At 36.8% G+C, this 12,237-nt stretch overlaps 1 protein-coding gene across 2 annotated transcripts in view; it reads right to left on the reverse strand.

Moving 5' to 3' along the window:
• Positions 1 to 1,840: 1,840 nt before the first annotated feature.
• Positions 1,841 to 12,237, reverse strand: part of FSIP1 (fibrous sheath interacting protein 1) — an 81,888-nt gene continuing 71,491 nt past the window's right edge. The window contains exons 11-12 of one of the 2 annotated variants that reach the window (XM_065686666.1): positions 5,986 to 6,532; positions 1,841 to 2,089 (exon numbers count right to left, since the gene is read on the reverse strand). In XM_065686666.1, coding sequence (XP_065542738.1) covers positions 2,067 to 2,089; positions 5,986 to 6,532 — 570 coding nt within the window. In that variant the 3' untranslated portion in view covers positions 1,841 to 2,066. Of the gene's footprint in view, positions 2,090 to 5,845; positions 6,533 to 12,237 lie in introns of those variants that run through there. The other variant, XM_065686667.1, reaches the window with a different exon arrangement.

Genomic DNA, 12,237 nt, shown 5'->3' on the forward strand with positions numbered 1-12,237 from the left:
AGTAACAAGAGTTCCCATTGGAATATACCATTTAAGTCAATAATGATTCAAACTTACTGCTTATCCCTGAAATGCCAGATGTGAATAAAGGGCTGTATTCATCGCTTTGGGAATGTTAAAAGGCTTAGTCAGTGAACAGTGCTAGAAAAAATCTTTTTCATAACAGTGAGATATATAAGAAAACAGAATACACCAGGAAAGTAAGAATTGATTAGTATTTCTCTTAGTATATGTTGTAGATATTTTACATATAATCTTGAAACAGAACTTAGTTTTCTTCCAAAACTACCCAAGCACTTGAACACTGTTTTTGAGAAGGACTCTCTAAAACACAAACTCCATATGAAAGTTATTGGACTGTGGAAAGTTCACAGTGGTGCCAGTGGACAGTCCTGCAGGAGTATCACACAGGCACAGAAAATAGTCTTGAGAAAACTTGTCGGTATTGCTTTGATTATATTTATGGTAAAGAGATTATGACACAGGCTTAAAATGTTTAAGGAAGATAAGAAATACATCTAGGTGAGATTCGCAAAGCTCCATGAAATGTGCTTACAGCAATCCTGTGCAGAGCAACAGGACTATGCAGAACACCCAGTATCCAGGGGTGTGTTACTGCTGTTGCAGAACAAGTTAAAATATCAGAAAATAAAACAATATATAGCAGTAGCTTGTTACAAATGTAATGTTTCATTTAAGTTTCTCAATTCAAAGTAAGTAGGTTAGATTCCGATCTCTGTTACATCCACACAATTGCAACTTCCTACAAGAATGTACATCCACTCAGACTGGCAACTCTGTGAGATTAAAATCTCAAAATGTTCATTAATTTAAACACTCAGATTAATTTAAGTAAACCCTATGCTGTAATGCAGCCATTGTATCACTCATGTTCTATCCACACATCTTTCCTCATTGAATGTTAAATGGCTATTATAATATCAGAGAAAGAATTTGTCTTTTTAGTTTATGTCAAATGAGAGCTTGTCAATGGGAAAATCTATTGTTATCTTTGCTAGAATATCTCTTCCACCTCAAAAAAACCCAACCAACCAACCAACAAACCAACCAACTTAAAAGAGATCCATTTTTTTTATGTCTTCTTACTCTGACACTACAATGCATGAAAAAAAAACTAACCATCAGCTCAGTAAATAAGTAGAAAATCAGGAGAAACAGTAGCTAAAGAGTAGACAAGCAAAAACTTGTAGTGCGTTTGTATTATTACCTCAAACACAAACCAGCTGTATTACTTTCCCTCCAGCCAGCCATTACTATAAGTTTTCACAATCCAGTAACTGCCAGAGCAATCTTCTGAACTCGTTCATCTTTATCCACACCAAGCCTTCACAAGGGACTGCAATATGTCATAGCTCAGTTTCACTTCCTAGAGAGTAAGACTGTTTGCTACACTCTGCAGGATGAAGAATAGGACACACCTGAGCAGGGGGGTGTTGATGTTGTGGTCCAGCAGAGGACTTGCGCAACCCTTTACCCTCAATCAAACCAACAACCCAGCAGAAAGCCCCAAGGCAGAAAACTGGGTACATATCCGGGTTCTTCACTGAGTCAGGGCTCAGCAGTCACATAGGTTCTGAACCCCAGCAAACTACATTGAGATAACAGAGGCCAGGCTTTGCCTAACTTCATGAAAAAAAAAGTAGATTGTGGGTAAAGGAAGAAAAATGAAATTACTATATACATTTCACATCCTCTCTAACAAAATCCTGTCTGTAGAAACTGAACTTTGCATGTCTTTGTTCATGAAAAATGTAAAATAAGACATGCATGCCAAAAAAAAAATGTATTCACATTTATTTGATAGAACACTTTTGAGAAATTTAATGAAATCCAAGAATTTATTTTGAAATTAAACTGCAACAACATATAATAATGATGTAACAATTATCTCTTAAGAATAAGCTCACTGAAGAGTTTTCAAAGTTGATAATTCATTCGCTTCAAGTTGTCTGAAATGATACTGTGTCAGGGTAATATCACTGATGGAGGCTTAACCACACTTTCAAAAAAACAGTCATGTGAAGAAGCGTATAGTCACCCTCCCTTCAGCTTTCCATCTTCATATCATCTGTAAAAAAAAGAAGTACATGCTTAACTACTGCAAGCACAATATTATTTGCAAGAAGAAAAAGCAACAACAGTTTGTGATACAACTTCTACTTAAAACTTAATATAGTCCCCTCCACCTCCTACCCCCCCACCAAAAAAAAAAAAAAAAAAAAAAAAAAAGCTGGAAACAATTACCAATTGGCTCATACAACTGCGAAATAATAGCCTTTTCATATCTGTATGTGCGTAAGTCTGTCTTCTGTTTATCTAAGAAAACATCACCTATATTGACATGCATATCACCCCGATGTGGGTAACTGCTTCTTTCAAGAAACAGGAATTACTTATTAAGTAATATGAGTTTCCTTCAGATATAGATCCACACATAGAATCATAGAATCATAGAATAGTTAGGGTTGGAAAGGACCTCAAGATCATCTAGTTCCAACACCGCTGCCATGGGCAGGGACACCTCACACTAAACCATCCCACACAAGGCTTCATCCAACCTGGCCTTGAACACTGCCAGGGATGGAGCATTTACCACTTCTTTGGGCAACCTGTTCCAGTTCCTCACCACCCTCACAGGAAAGAACTTCCTCCTTATATCCAATCTAAACTTCCCCTGTTTAAGTTTTAACCCGTTACCCCTTGTCCTGTCACGAAGTCCCTGATGAAAAGTCCCTCCCCAGCATCTCTATGGGCCCCCTTCAGATACTGGAAGGCTGCTATGAGGTCCCCATGCAGCCTGCTCTTCTCCAGGCTGAACAGCCCAACTTTCTCAGCCCGTATTTTCTTATGAGGGAGGTGCTCCAGCACTCACAACCTCCCTGGGCAACCCATTCCAGTGTCTCACCACCCTAACAGGAAAGAATTTCCTCCTTATATCCAATTTAAACTTCCCCTGTTTAAGTTTGAACCCGTTACCCCTTGTCCTGTCACTACAGTCCCTGACAAAGAGTCCTTCCCCAGCATCCCTATAGGCCCCCTTCAGGTACTGGAAGGCTGCTACACATACATGAATTATATTAATAATTATGCTTGTCTTAAAATATATATTACAATAAATCTATATCACAGACTACAGTACCATAATGAGTGCAAAACCAAAAATCTGCTAAATCATTTTCACACACAGTTTTGTCTGCTTACACAGCATTACACAGAGTTTAAACCGTGTGTAGCAGGCCACAAAATCAAACTATTTACAGACCGTGCATACATGTTTAAATGCCCTTTAGAATCAAGGCCATTACAAAACTCAACTGTGTAAATGTCTCATAACAAAGCTCAACTAAGTAAATGTCTCTTAAAAATTAAAATAAACCTTACATTTCTCACAAATTCATCTGCAGATATATTAGCCTTAAGTGGGACTCCCCTGGGACCTAACATAATTAGCACATCTAATCATGTCTGAACTAACCACCAGCTTACCTATAGAATATATTAGGCAGCTTTACAAATTTGATAAATTAATTCCACGGAAAGGTGTTGGCTTTTCTGGTTTATGCTGTACACTTTGCTATAAGCCCTACATTGACAAAAATTGTAAGAATGGGCTGCTGTCTATTTAAATGCTAATTTTAACGTACGCTTTAGCATTAGAGCAATATTAATAGATTACAATAAATCTGAATATAATTAATTTAAATTTAAACTTAAACTTAGCAATAACTTCAACGCATTTAGCACTAATGTAAAAACCACAAGCCTCTGGAGCGAGTTTTACTTTGCACTTGTTTCTAAAGATTACCTGTTCACACCATTTTTAAAAATCAGATACTGACACAAAGACTCAAAGACTGATGAGATGATGATATCTGAAGTTATATACTTAGTTTTGGTTTTGGGTTTTTAGTAAAAATGAAAAGATTTAGAGACTTGAAAATTTAGAACACTTATACCCTCATCCCTAAAAAAACCTTTTGGTAAGCAAAATAACCATAAACCTAAGATGCTTATTAACCCTACAGATTTGAGGTGTGTATGGTTGGCCATTATTCAGCATCTACTGAAAACAGCTAATTGAAATACCCCATTCTATTGCTGTGACACAACACATAATTATGACTCAAAGATATTTAAATTATTACATGATTAACATAAACATATTCACTTTAAAGACTTTTACCATGAGATGTTGTCATGGTTTCTCACATGGAAATTATTTAATAGCTGAAATCTCCTTTCTCTCTTGTACAATAAAATTCCCCATAGCTATAAACGGTTATGTAATCCCTTCACTACATAGTGGCTACAGTGCATGGTGTTTTGCTTGATTTATCACATCCCATCTTAAAATGTATTAATAAACAGCAATGGTAGTTGGGTCTGAGTCACACGTGACTCTGACTGTGACTTGACTACATCTGCTCATGTGCTTGACTACTTTAACTCATGTGAAGCCAGCAAGTTAAACTTGAGTTTTTCTTACTATTGGTTGACAAAGACCACTAGCAATGTAGTATGCAGTCATGTTACTCCTGCATGAGATCAGGTTGCCTCGGCAGAGGTGGTTCTCTATGGTGTTCCCCATCACCACCACTGACACCCCACTCTGCCCCGGGCAGACTACATCCCTCTTCTCTTGCTCCTCTCTTCTGACACTTGCATTTACTTGAAGAGCAAAGCTAGCATGTGAAGGTAGCTGAAAACTAACCTACCAGAAAAAAGAAATCTGAACAACCCCAACCTCTTCTACAGGAATTATATTTCTATTTTACTTCTATTACAGCATTGGCCCAAATCTCATACTGGGCAAATATGGCAGGTGAGTCTGGAATCCAAGTTTGTCTGGCAGTGTAAAACCAGCAATAAGCCTTCTTGCTTTCTAGTAAGTGGAATTGCTTTGAAAATATATTGACACTCCCTTCACTGTAGAAAGGTTAAGTGCAAGCAAACAAAGAAACAGCTGTGATCATAATCAAGAAATTATAACATAGTAAAGAGGTAGTAGGGTGTTCTTCTAAATTACGGATGAATGTAAAAAAACTGTTTCTCCAAATTCAGAATAGATTACCAGATAACAAAGCCCTATCTTGACAAACTGAACAAAATTAATTGATTTCTAGTACAATTAAACTATTGCACTTTAACCACAAAAAACTTCACACTGTCTCAACTTTCCTAAGAGAAACGAAAGTTGTAGAGGCACGTGCCTAAAATCTGCTTATTTGAACGGTCTGGTTTCTAGAAAGAGAATTGGTCTTACGCTAAAAATCTAAATGTAGATTTAGATTACACTATCACTATATAATTACGTTAAGTAAAGGACATAAAAAATACAGACATTTCCAAAATCTTTTTATAATACTAGAGTGATTTTTTTTATTATTATTACCCCCCCCCCCCCAGTTACAGCTGTTTATTTTACTGAACTAAAAGTAATTTATAGGAATTTTGCAGTATTTATTTATTTCGGTATCTTCTATTTGTAATTTTGAACTACTGAAAGCAATTTACTATTTTTAATATAACTAGGTCATGTTTGTTTCCGCCAAGTTTACCTTATTAAAAACATTCAAGAAATACTTGGATTTATGTGTGAAATGTCATACCAACTACTGGGAGAATATTTGCTTTCCACAGAACAGTGAACGTCAATATCTAGTACCAAAAAGATAATCCATATGTGTTGTCAACATTGTTTTGCAGTTGACAGAATTAATCAACATCAGTGTTATATTTCATAAGAGTCCTAGTCCTATAGTCACTTATGTCAGGGCAAGAATTTTATTAAATATTCTGTTGTTTTGTGTGTATTACTTTTGGCATAGCTTTATGTATTATAAAAGTACATCCTTGCCCCACCATAATAATCAGTGTGTATTGGTGCATACCTCTGGTGAGAACATGCTTGGGGTTTTCCATCATAATCAAAAGCCTATTCTAAAGGGTCGTTAAGAGTCTCACCTCCTTTGGTTTGCAGTGGTATGCAGAGAATGTCAGCCTCTGTGGATGGCTCATTGTTCGTGCTGATGCAATATAATGGTTCATCCAAGAAAGAAGGTTTCTTCAACCTTTTTGTGTTGAATGCTCTTGACATAAAGTAACCTTTAGTAATGCTCTTATCTTCCATCTTCTGTAAACCTTCTAGGTCAGCAGGTTCCTCTGTTTGGGCCAGTGAATCCTTTGATAAGTGTCTATCAACCAATGCTTTGCTGATATAGCAGCCAGGGATTTCACTCTCTGCATTAACACATAAGCTTTTGTCTTCCAGTCCAGTCTTTTCCTGAGCTGTTAACATCCCTACAATATGGTCTTCAACTAACATTTTGGAAAGAGTAGATGCGGAGTGAAGAGTGGAGTTTTGACTTGTGTAACAAGGGGGACTTAATCCAAAAGAAAGAGATTCCTGAGACTTTGGCATGGTAACGTTGCTTATTGTTCTCTGAGCCTGTATACATTCTTCCAGAAGGGTCTTAAGCTGCTCTTCAGAGAGGCCCATTTGTTCTTCAGTCTGAAAAAAAAAAGAGGGCAAGAATTTCTTCTTTCAAAATATAATTAATGAAAAACAGTACCATAAAACAGTTTGAAAGATACAAAAGCACTGGCAGAACTCTTAAACTGATATAATTTTTTTTTTCATTTCAAACTGAATTTAAATATGTATTCATATAATTATGTAACTTCAGTAGGTTCTAGATAGACTAGGTGCTGAAACTTAGGAAAGAAGTCTGATGTCCACAAGGCACTGAGAAGGCCTTTGATTTTGCTTAGTCTTCCACTAGATATCACTCATTTTAATTACCAAACCATGTACTTTTTCATATGACTTGGTTTCTAATGTACACAGACACACACACACACACTTTAAGATTTTAGATACTGAAAGCAAACCAGCACATAGCTGAAAGACTTTCGGCTGTTCAGGCAATACAGCTGGGGTCAAAAATGGTTTTGGACAGCACCAGACCATAAGGATTGTCACATAGTGACTGACGTATTCCCTGCCGCCCACTGTGAAAATGCAACAAACCGTTGAGCCTTGCTCAGCCGTTGACAGAAAACTCATCAGTTGCTCAGGACCTACCATGTCATGTATGTCCCAAGGCATGTGACAGAAGAAAGCCCCATCTTCTGTACACCAGTTTTACTGCTTTCAAGAAGTTGCCACTGTTTGGATAGCTCACAGATGTATATCTTCCAGACAATTTCTCATTCAGACAGTGGCACACTCCCATCATTTTTATCACACAGGTTTCCCTTAATGGCCATTATTTTAAATTTGATATTAAAGATAATGACTAATATTAGCTGGTAGTGGTGAAGAATAGCAAAGGATGCCTTGCCTGGAGAGGTTTGCAATAGGCATTACTTCTAGCCTGTACAGTCCTTAATGCTTCTTGGTAATACAGAAGCACAATACTCCCTGACAATTTAAAGACTGCAGTGAAAAGTACAAGACATATTTTAGATATTCATAATACATTTGCCTGTGAAATATGAGATAAAATATAATTATGTGTATTACAAATGTTACAGACATATTAAATGGGAAAAGATGCTTTCTACAATCAAAACCTCAGTTTTAACAAACATCCAAGAGATAAAAGATCAGCTGACAAGCTGATGAACTCTAAGGCTGCAGTGATTTATGTCAAACAGTGATTTATTCACTGTGTAATGACTGTTACACAGACATGGCTTTACATTGTGCTATAGCATGGAGCTACTATCATCTCAGAAAAAAGATCAATATCAGATCTAGCTAATTTTTTTACCCCTGATCCAACTACATGAGGGATATGACACTGTTTCATGTATATGACATGATGAGATTGCAGCCAACGTAGCACAGAGTGTATGATTTATGCCTAAAAACTGATTATTCATATTCATGAATAGGGACAGTTCTCAGTGAGGAAAAAAAAACTACTTTTTTTGTAAACTTGCTGTGGCTACTAAAATTATAAGGTGACACTACAAAGTGAACAAGAAAGACATTTTAGGTTACTTTCAGCCACTATTCTGTACTTACAAGCTCAAACATTAAGCTAATTACTGTTACTACAGACTGATTACAGTTCAGGCACTAGCTGATGTTCTTAAACTCTGTTTTACAGATTCATTGAGCCCACAAGTCTTTTTCTGCACACACTTTTCCTTCCCAAAGACACTCTGAATTCACTTCCTACACATATAAAAGAAGACAACTGTATACAGAAAATGAGATGTTAAGGCTTTTAAACAAATAAAACAAAACAAAACAAAACAAAACTATCATCAACAGACTATTGTTATATGTAGAGAGCTGTATTTAGATGAAAATTAAATGAGGTAATTATATTGAAATTCAGTTAATATTGGTATCAATCAATGTACTTTTGATAATACAAATTAACTCAAACCACAGCCTTAAGCACTTAGTTAAATAACAAAGAAAACAATACGACCTCTTCTAATTTTTCTTTTGCTTTTAAATTTCAATCCTAGTGCAGAAAATACCGGTCAAAAATAAGTCAGAGAGGGAAAAACAATTAGTAGCAAACCACATGACAAAGCAAAAATGAAACATGGAATTTTTCTAATTTTCACTCTCAGTCTAATTTACAAGACCCTGCTGAATTTCTTACAATTCTTGAAGAAGTATTTTAACTTGCGGGACAATGTCTGTCTATAGTCACTCATAGAATGAACTAACTATAAGAAACAAGGTGCATTCACTCAGGCAGAGCACCACAGTAACATAGGTTAGACCACTACTGAAAGCACAGCTGCGTCTAGAGTATATCCACAGAGCAGAATGTCATGCTGCATAAACATAACTAAATTTGTATCACAGAAGATTTTCACATCTGGAAACCCACATGGATTCACACATGTTTTTGAGTGTGTGGTTGTATAATGACATATTTCAAAGCTCTTGGCCAAGATCATTTAGAGCTAAGTTTATGTTAATGACAGGGCAATTCACTCACAGCAAAAAATAATTCTGCATCTGGAGTAAATGAACGAGTACAAAATGAAAACAGTGAGAAGATCATCTTTGTCCTGCCTTTCTTTTGTCATTTTATTTTCCCCATCCCCATTTATCTGCAGTCTACTTTTTCTTGTCCAAATTTAATTTTTTCTTTCTTTCCTGTCAGGAAAATCATATGGCTCATATTGACAATTAGTCCATATATTACTTTGATTGCTACCAGAGAGCTAAGTAGGCAGCTTTAGAGCCTAAGGCATACAGAGAGGGAAATAACATCTATAGAGTGAAAAGTTTTGGTAACTTATGGACTTGTTTTCCTCCAGGCTGGCAGACCTGCAGGCAAAGCAGACAGTGTAAAACATTACTTACTTTTCTTCTTTCTTTATCTCTTCCCCCTTTGGTTTGTTTTGTAAGACAGGATTGCAAGGATGTAAAGATATGGAAATAGAAATTATTTAACATAGTTCTCAAAAATTACATTTTAAAATACTAAATGCTCACTGTTCACAATTTTTTTGCGCCACAGTCATTTTAGGGTTAAGGAAAAATATACAGTAGAGAAGATGATAGCTCTTAATAGCCATCATTCATCCACTCAGCAGCGAGAAATCTACATTGAAATGAAAGAAGAAAGGCTGCTGTTGAAATCAGAATACTGAATTTAGGGAAACATGTAATACCCTAAGGAGAGACACCTCGCACCTAAATGAGCATTTGAACTCATGGGATTGCATAATGCAGCAACTGTATGAGGAGTCTGCAAAGTACACTTTTGCACACACCAAAATAAATTCTTTCACAGCTAACTGTACTAGTTTAGAGTCACAAGACTTGGAATCAGTAACACCGACTTAGGGAGACACTAGATTCTACCTCTCCCAAGCTATCACTACACTTACTGTAAATAATTTACAACTCCCATACAGAAAAAAACCCTTCAAGATTGTTCTTTAAAAATACAAGGACATAAAATTAATGTAAATCAAAATGAAAAAACAGCCCACTAGACAAGGGAAAATGAGCTATCAGGTCTGGTTCCCATTAGAAATTGGAAAACCTTTTAATTGTTCTGGCTAATTTTTAAAAGGACACTGAGTCCTATTCATTTTCTAGGCTTTTTACCGTTAATGATCCAAAAAACTAATTCCTAGCCAGGAGTTTAGGAGCCTGCTAATGACCTTTACTGTTTATGTGTGGCTAGTTTTCCACACACTTGTGGCCCTTCTCTGACTGAAGATTTCTTGTTCCTTGCTGAATTCCTCAGTGACATGGGTCTATAGAGAAAACCTTACTGCATGTGGTAGGAATGCAAACTTGTAGTACACTGCAGACAGACCTGCTGTGACTACAGGCTTGCAAGTTCAAAGCTTTAGTCTTGTTTTCCACATCTACACAGTAACAGAAATAGACTTAACACTGAAAGGCCTTATCAGATTTTACCATGGGGAGAAAGCTAATATGTCAGGATTATTTCTAACTATAGTAAATAATCATAAAATGACACATAGAAAATGAATAAGCACTAGAAAGCCAACATTATTTAAGGACTCATGTAGCTGGCATGTCTATAAACACCTAGAATTTGTTGCTTAATCTCAAAGTATTACAATCAACACTTCTCAAGATACTTTATTTGCTTGAAACAATTTACTTTGATACTCAAATTTACTTAGATTTTTACTGATGTGTAGGACTACAACAGTCAATTCTAAAGTAACTGGTTGGTTCCTGATTAAAAACTCTATTTTAAGTGTATACTAATTTATTGAGACAACACGAGATTTTTTACGTATCAGCACAGGGAGATTTTGTATGTTTTATTTTTTTCATGACTTACTAATAGTTTCTCAAACAGCTCTATTCTGCTTTGAAAAGGCAATCCTTGCCTTCTATTTCCACACAACTCAACATGCACTATCAGTTCCAAGGTCTCACCTTGATGCACCACACCAAAGCAACATGAACTTCTCTATGAGCAGTACTGATCAGTGCTATTATGGAATATTATTAATACGCTGCATACAAAAACAGTCACATCATGTTGTTGTGGAAGAGCTTTTTCCAATTTCCGTAAGTGCCAGCAGCCCAAAGCTCTTTTGTACCACAGGAGTCAGGACTGGTGTCCATAACATTTAAATTGTGGCAATATGTCCTTAGGATACTGTTGTGATACAATAGACAGCTAAGCACCACACAGCTGCCTGCTCACTGCCACCACCACCACCACCACCACCACCCCACCCACCCCCCCCCGCCCCAGTGGGACAGGGGAAGCAAACAGGAAGACTAAAAGCAGTAAAATTTGTGTAGCTAGATCAAAATTGTTTAATAAGCAAAGGAGAAGGGAAAGAAAATAAAACAAGTGATGCAAAGGCAACCACTCACCATCTCCTGTATGTAGACCAATGCCCAGCCAATTCCTCAGCAAAAGATGGGAACTTTATAGAACCCCTTCTTTTCCCTTTTTATCGCTGTGCATACTCTTATATGGCATGGAATATCTCTTTGGTTAGTTTGGGTCACCTGCCTCATTGTGCCCCCTCCCAGCCTGTTCCTCACCCCCTCACTGGGAGGGCAGAGCGAGAAACAAAGAAGGCCCTGACACTGCAAATGCTGTTTAGCAACAGCTAAAACATGGGTGTGTTATCAGCGTTGCTCTGGTCACGAATACAAAACCATACCAGCTGCTAGGAAGAAAATTAGTTCCATCCCAGCCAGACCCAGTACTGAGAACCACACATCCACATTTACAAGGAAATTCTTTAGTGTCCAGCACATCATATTATGGCTTTCAGTGCTTGCTTGTTTGTTTTAAAAACACTATGTTATGAGAAAGGGCTTAGCAAATCTAGAAGAAAAAAGTTAATCTTTCCCCTGTAAGGCTATTTCAGTGTAATGAGAGAAAATGTAACTAGAGTAAATCAAAAACATGCTTACCACTCAAACAGCATGTCTCTGGATAGGGCAATAACATGTATCAATCTGATGGTATTAAAAATTTAGACTGGAAGCTGAATAATGGATTCCAAAATTAAGAGTTCCTCGTGGTATAATCAAGATTCACCATCTGATGGTCCCGTGCTTATACCTAGCTTGGGTATGTTCGGGGACTTCAGTACTATTTCAGGAAAGACTTAGATCTTTAACAAGAATGGGATTCCTGAAAGATAGGAGAAAATCTCCTGCCATTGCTCTTTTCCTCCTTCTATTCTGCTCTTCTATTTCTTTTCTTCTGTTGGTGA

The sequence above is a fragment of the Lathamus discolor genome, chromosome 6 (genome assembly GCF_037157495.1).
Source record: "Lathamus discolor isolate bLatDis1 chromosome 6, bLatDis1.hap1, whole genome shotgun sequence".
Taxonomy (NCBI): Eukaryota; Metazoa; Chordata; class Aves; order Psittaciformes; family Psittacidae; genus Lathamus; species Lathamus discolor.